Raw genomic sequence first — 6,873 nt, forward strand, 5'->3', positions numbered from 1 at the left:
AAAATATCCACAGTTTGCTGAACTTTCCATGGTGTCAATATGATTGTGACAAAACGTGGGTTGCTCCATACTGGAAAGTTCGGACAAATTCGTTGTAGAAAGTTGGTTTCTATGACAATTTTCTTGCGCAAAATTGCCGTTTTATCCTAAGGCTATATTCTATATCAAAAGTATTATGTTGGCGCAGCACATACTTTCCTGTTACATTTATCTGACTCCCTGACACTTTGCAGTAGGCGATATGCTTCTTGTCACACTGAGGTCTAACAAGATCTTCTGTCTAATTCACATGGAATGCACCCTGGCTGGAGTACTGTGTTTGCAATGGTGGACACCTATATTGGTATGTTTATGATACTCATGCTGTGATATTATGATACTTATGATGTTATCATTGTAAAGCATTAACGGCACTTGCTCCTGTTCAGTTGCCAGAAAAAAAACTGGAAATTTAAACAACATTACATAAAAATGCATTGCAAGCTCAAACTCATGCACATTTTCTTCATTTATTCCAGTTTCAACAAACTTGCATATTTGAATTTTGTCCTTAAGTGGAAAACACACAAAATAAGTTTAAAAATAGAAGGCGCCTTGATAAGAATAGTTATTGGCGTTACTATTATCTCTAGATGCTCAAGGACTGTCGACAACTTCTTAGTGTGCGATTAATTAGGTTTTAAAATAGGTGAAGTTGTAATAATTAGAAACACATTTTCCATAGCTACCTTTTTAAAGTTGCGATTTGGTCCTCCGATTCAGATATTTGTTTCTGTCTGTTCAGTTAATGGCAAGGAGAATTTTTGAACTATTTTGAAATTTTGAATTTTGAACTGCGCAGATGTAATGTTTCTCTGTTTACTACCATTCATGGTAGTGTAATGCTCAGCTTAGCAGTTATTGTATATTGATTGGTGTTTTAAAGATTGAGGGTCTCAAAATGATGGTGGCGCCTTAGGATAATATATGAGGATTTAAGAGAAATCTGTATTGGGATTATTTTTGCTGCAAACTGGCTTTGTTAGAACTCAAGTAAAGATTTTGAAATTCATTTTGCTTTGGTTTTTTCAGTGTAGGCTCTTTTCCGAGTCAGAATTTTTTTAACAGGTTTAGGTAAAATTGTGATAAACTGTTCATCATGACTCGAAGAAGCAAGAGAAAATCTGCTGCAAAATCAAAGAAATCTCTGGAGGAATGTGTTCCCGGTGAGATGGATGAGAGTTTGCTTGATGAAAGTGGGGAATCACAGGAAGAACCAACTGAAGACGAGCCCAGTTCCAGTCAGGAGGACACTGCAGGGACGCAGGAGGAGACAGAAAAATCGATTGGAGATGAAATTGGGCAAGTTGATGAGGAGAAAGGTGGTGATGCAGACAAGGATGTTGCTCAAGAAGAGAGCCCAGAAAAAGAGTCAGAAGTTACTTCGGTTCTTGCACAGGTTGATAAATCTGAGAATGACGCTTCTGAAGAGATGGAAGTTGATGCAGAAGCTGCTGGTGATAAAGTGTCGACTAAACATGCCCCGTGTATTGGTGATGATGATGAAAACAAGGAAGTTGTTGAAACATCCGAGACACATAAAGCTGTGGAGAAGTTACCAGACCCACCTAAAGATACGGATGAAAGCGAGGATGTCCAAATTAAAGAAGACAATGCCAAAATGGTTGATGCAATCGACCTCACTAAAAGTGACGAAGACGACGGCATGGAACTCGGCGAAGAAGATGAAGAAGAAGAGGTAGAAAAGGAACAAGCTCAGAATTATGTCATCCCTGATTATGACGACCCCACCGTGCTTGAACTTGAAATTGACCCCGAGCAGCATGGTAAGGGCAAGGTGAAGGAGTCGGATGATTTTGTTCGGTATTGGCGGGCAGTCGTTGATAATCCTCAGGAATTCAGCTCCTGGACATATCTCCTCCAGTACGTGGAGCAGGAGGGGAAACTCCCTCTTGCCAGGAGAGCCTACAACAGCTTTTTCTGTAGATATCCGCTTTGCTACGGCTACTGGAAGAAATTTTCTGAACTTGAAAGAAAAAACGGAAACTTGCTGCGTGCACAGAAGATCCTGGAGCGTGGAGTCAGGGCCATTCCTCTAAGCATCGATCTGTGGATCCACGTTCTTGACTTCTACATGACTCACTATAACCAGCCTGATGCCGGCATTGATAAAACGCGCACAATATTCAAGCGAGCTATCACAGCTGCTGGAGAAGAATTTCGTTCAGAAAAGCTCTGGAATAAATACATTAAGTGGGAGATGGAAAATAAAACCTGGATGGAAGTAATGGCAATCTACGAGAAAGCTCTGCAAACACAGACACAACATTATTCCATCATCTTCAATGATTTTAAAGAGTTTGTTAATTCTCATTCACCGACTGACTTAATGATACCGGACGACTTTCAGAAAGCTCTCGTAACTGTTCGTGAAGGTATTGCTGCAAAAGCATTGGCTAAATCGGATGAGAAAGGAGAACAGAGCAAGGAAACAGATGAGGGCAACGGCAATGACATGGATGAGGCGCCACCTGGTGTTGAAGATCACGAGAAACCTCCTAATGATGATGAATTGAAAGCCGTGAAACAAATGATCATCAAAGAAAAGAAGAAGCTCTATGATGTCACAGAACAAAATGTGACCAAAATATGGGCTTTTGAAGAGGGCGTCAAGCGGCCATATTTCCACGTCAAACAACTGGAACGTGCCCAGCTTAAAAATTGGAGAGAGTACCTGGACATGGAGATAGCAAAAGGAGACGAACATCGCATCGTCCTCCTCTTCGAAAGATGTCTTATTGCTTGTGCTTTATACGAGGATTTCTGGTTGAAATATGCCAAGTACATGGCTCAGTCAGACAATGAGAAGGCGCGTAAGATTTACAAGCGAGCCTGTTACACACATCTCCCTAAGAAGCCCAACATCCACATGCAGTGGGCTGCCCATGAGGAAGTCCTTGGCAACAGGGAAACCGCTTCCAAGATCCTTGAGAAATTGGACAACATCGTTCCAGGCATGGCCATGATCAAGATGAGGAGAGTTGCGGTGGAGCGGAGATCCGGAAACATTCAGGTGGCGGAAGATTTGCTTCGGTGTTATGTGGCGTCTGCGGTCAAAGATAAAGAGGAGGTATTTTACACGAGGAAGCTTGCCTGGTACCTCCTGAAGATCTCGGATAAGAAGGAGGAAGCAAAAAGGTTGCTCAAAGATCTCATCCCCAAATATAAATCAGAGCTGAAGCTCTACAACGACCTAGTTGAATTGGAGTTCCAGTGCGCCGGCCACGACAATCCGGCCGATGAGAACGCAGAAGTACTCGCCATGGAAGCGTTCGACATCGCCTTGTCCAGCGAGAAGCTCACCGACGACCAAAAGTTTAACTTCTCGCAGAGGAAGTTGGAATATCTTGAAGATTTTGGCTGCGACGTGAAACGCTTGCAAAAAGTTTACGACGAACACCAGAAACTGGTTCGCAGCCAAAAGAAGCGGACTCAGATCGACCTCACAAACGAAGACACTCCCGCAAAGAAAGCGAAGACAGAAGCTGCGGCAATCTCAGTAGTTGGCACCTCGACCGCGCACATGTCGAACGGCAGCAGATACACGAGCAGCAGCAGCAGCAGTAGCACTGCGGCATCCACATACGCCACTCAGCAGGCTACCTACTCCAGCGGAGATCCCAGCATGTATTATCAGCAGCAACAGAATTACTGGAACTATCAGAAGCCCACAGACGCCCAGCAGCAGTATAACTACAACCAGTGGAGCCAATACTACAGCGGGCAGCGTTGATTTTGTACAAAGAGATTTTTACTGACTATGGCAGGACACAGTGACTTTAGTGACTTGGTTATTTGTACACTTTAGCTAGTGATCGCTGTAAAACGTGTTTGTAAATCGCAAATAAAAGTGGAGTTGGCCGAATTTCAGCGCTTCTCACCTTTTACTCTATCAGACATTTCCAATTTCGTGCTGAAAGTGTATTGTTTTTTGTTTGTGAGGTAGCGACGACATCCTGACATCACACTGCTTTGTCAGCAAAACCTCACCCATTGTGGTGTTCTTTGAAGAAGTGTCATTATCACGTCATAATGCTGCCATTCCATCGTGTGTAGTTACCGCTAGGACATGTGAAATAAACACACCTTAGTAATTGTAAAAGCTTATGTGTATTTTACCACCAATGTGAGAACCTACTAAGGGCTGAAGTACATTGAGAACCTGAACTTAACTAACAGTCACGTGTTATCTTTATGGCTGCAGTTCCATCAAATGAAATCGTGCAACGCGTGGAGGAATAAATTTAGGTGGTAATATGACAACATTTGAAAAAATTTTCATCGTCAGAACCTGATTGAATAATGATCACAAAAGCTCAGGTTATACACGTGACCGCGTGGTTTTCTGTGTGAAAACGAAAGCGCCATCTTGCGGGTAGGCGATATGGCGGGATTCCTCTTCCCACATGTTAACTCGTGATTGTTGTTCAAGGCCAGAGCCCAGACTTGGTCTTCCTTCGGGTCGATTTTCAGCGGCAGGTAGCGCACTTTTTCCCCGTGCTTGTCGAATATTAGCACCGAGCTGGACACCTCATCGGCAACGAAAATGTTGTCATCGTCATCAACACAAATTCCTTGAGGCATCAACGACCCTTTAGCGCACCTAGTGTCCACACCGGCAGCGTCAAAACGGCGAAGGTACTTCCCCGAAGTTGAATCGTAAACCTGAAATTTTTTTCGACATCTGAAGATTCATTTTGCTTCCACAAATAGTGTTCAACATAATGTTAAAGTTTAAATGAAGTTGATGTTTAATTCAGCAGCCTACATTGGTTTGTTTCTGAAAACTAGATATTGCAATTCTACATTTTAAAATTGTCACCTCAAGCGTCAAATTAAAGTCTTACTTTCACGCATTGAGCAGTTCTGTCTGAGATGAAAACGTTCAGACTCGAATCTGATGCTATGAACCAGGGCAACCTGATGTCCCGGTTCCTGTCGAAACAAAGCAAGGTTTCCATCTCCTAATATATTTCTACATCGACATCTTATACCTTATCAAAATTTTTTGTTTTTGCTTCAAAGGATTCAGTTCGATTACTTCTGGCCGCGAGCCGAACTGTGACGTCACTTTACCGCATTTCGGATCCCACATTGTGACGCACTTTCCGTCTTCTTTAGTGATACAAGTTGTTGCTAGGAGATGATTCTATAACCAACACTCACATCACCAAATTGATGAGCTTTTATGTCTTATGTTCTACGTCATAATCAAACTAACTTGCATTAATGTCACGTGACAACAGTTTTCAACAGTAGGTTGAGTCATGTGCGACACCATGCGGCCATCCAAGTTCCAAATAGAGACGCCATCTCCGGTGCAAATTGCTACGTCATCGTTAGGTAAGGACGTGATGCCGAAAAGATGAATGTCTTTCCTCGTGTCTACGTCACAATAATTTCATTGATCACGTAAAAACAGTCCAACAACAACATAATTGGCTTTGGTCAATTGAATTAAGTTGCTTTTATTTTAAGCTGACAGTGGCCCATACAGGCCCATGTAGGCCAATAATTGTAGGTAATAGCGCAATTTCGTGCAGGGAGACTAAAAAACAGTATCATCTGAGTTGATGTGGTCCTGTGTGGCGAGTAAAGGCCACCGTATAACTACGTAATAACACGTGTCTCTTATGTCGGAGGTGGTCAATAGTAAACTTTTGTGTAATTAATAAAGCACAAACATTTTTATAAGAAATCCGGAGATTCCAGGAAACTAAGAAACGCTTGTGTTGGGACAAAGTTAAGAAACTTTTTTGCTTGAGTCTTTTATTCATCGGTTGCAACTGGGAGTTTGACAAAGCATAAAACTATGGATGACTTTATTCAAGTCACTGCAAGAAACTCGAATTGAGTGAAAAAGATCTTTATCAATAAAGTAACTTTTATCGAGAAAAAGTTTGTGTTTTGACTAAAAACAAACAAAATACTCTTAAAATTTTAGGCCGAACGTAAGCAGCTAAAACCCAGGTTTCCGCTCCGGTTCATAGTTTCTTGTAAGAATGAAGGCCTAAGATTATATTGACATAACGCGACCGCTTAAGAAGCCTTATTGCCTGTGCACTTGATGATGATAACATCTCCTCAAAAGCTATGCTTACCTTTCGGTGGAAACGTAGTGATTACGTCACCTTTGACGTCAAACACAGTGACTCGACCATAAGGATAGTTCACCGATGCGAATTCTGACGTCACAATGTGATCGGATTGATGAAGAAAGGTGAGGTCTGGAATGCTGAGGAACTCGAAGCCCTGAGAAAGAAGGAAATGACATCAAAGCCACTTAAATCACTCCCGGAAATCCGCTGAGAGGAAAATTGATTTGTTTCAAGCAGAGTGCAAGGCTGGGTTTAATATGACCACAAATTGGACGATAAATCAACACTAAACACAAGCACCAAGATCGGGAAGTGCTTTTTTCTCATGAACATCGCACTTGCAACATCAGTTGTAAGACAGCTGACAGGAGGACTAAGTCTAATTCATCTGACCTGTAACCATTCTCAGCTTAGTGCCTATACTTTCATCTTCGTGCTTTTGACTATTCGCACCCTGTCTCGCTTATCAGCGTGCTGGCATGAGAAGCTTACCTTGTGTGGCTCGGTGATTATGTCCAGCAAGGTCGCCGGTTTGGGTCTTCTAGGATAAAGATCTCTCTTCGTCGCTGGGTACTCGCAACCCAAGCAGTATTTCAGGGTTGGATTTACGTTTCTGAACTTCAATTCTGCTTTTTTATTCGCAGAAACTAAACTGTTCCACGCGCAGTCCGCCATATTGTTGCTACAATGGGATTATTACGACCCAATGTCTTTT

The 6,873-nt window shown here is 42.3% G+C and overlaps 2 protein-coding genes across 2 annotated transcripts; one reads left to right on the top strand and one right to left on the bottom strand.

The window, feature by feature from the left end:
- Nucleotides 1–1,050: 1,050 nt before the first annotated feature.
- On the top strand, nt 1,051–4,162 carry LOC143451726 (pre-mRNA-processing factor 39-like). Its single transcript, XM_076952445.1, has one exon. The coding sequence runs from the start codon at nt 1,139–1,141 to the stop codon at nt 3,791–3,793; it is 2,655 nt and encodes an 884-aa protein (XP_076808560.1). The 5' UTR covers nt 1,051–1,138; the 3' UTR covers nt 3,794–4,162.
- On the bottom strand, nt 4,158–6,868 carry LOC143451727 (uncharacterized). Its single transcript, XM_076952446.1, has 6 exons — nt 6,651–6,868; nt 6,162–6,312; nt 5,282–5,445; nt 5,055–5,209; nt 4,908–4,995; nt 4,158–4,725 (listed from the first exon to the last, which is right to left on the bottom strand). Exons 1-6 carry the CDS (start codon nt 6,831–6,833, stop codon nt 4,345–4,347), a joined length of 1,122 nt encoding a protein of 373 aa, XP_076808561.1. The 5' UTR covers nt 6,834–6,868; the 3' UTR covers nt 4,158–4,344.
- Between the last annotated feature and the right edge of the window lie 5 nt (nt 6,869–6,873).

This window comes from Clavelina lepadiformis, chromosome 4, assembly GCF_947623445.1.
Source record: "Clavelina lepadiformis chromosome 4, kaClaLepa1.1, whole genome shotgun sequence".
Classification (NCBI taxonomy): domain Eukaryota; kingdom Metazoa; phylum Chordata; class Ascidiacea; order Aplousobranchia; family Clavelinidae; genus Clavelina; species Clavelina lepadiformis.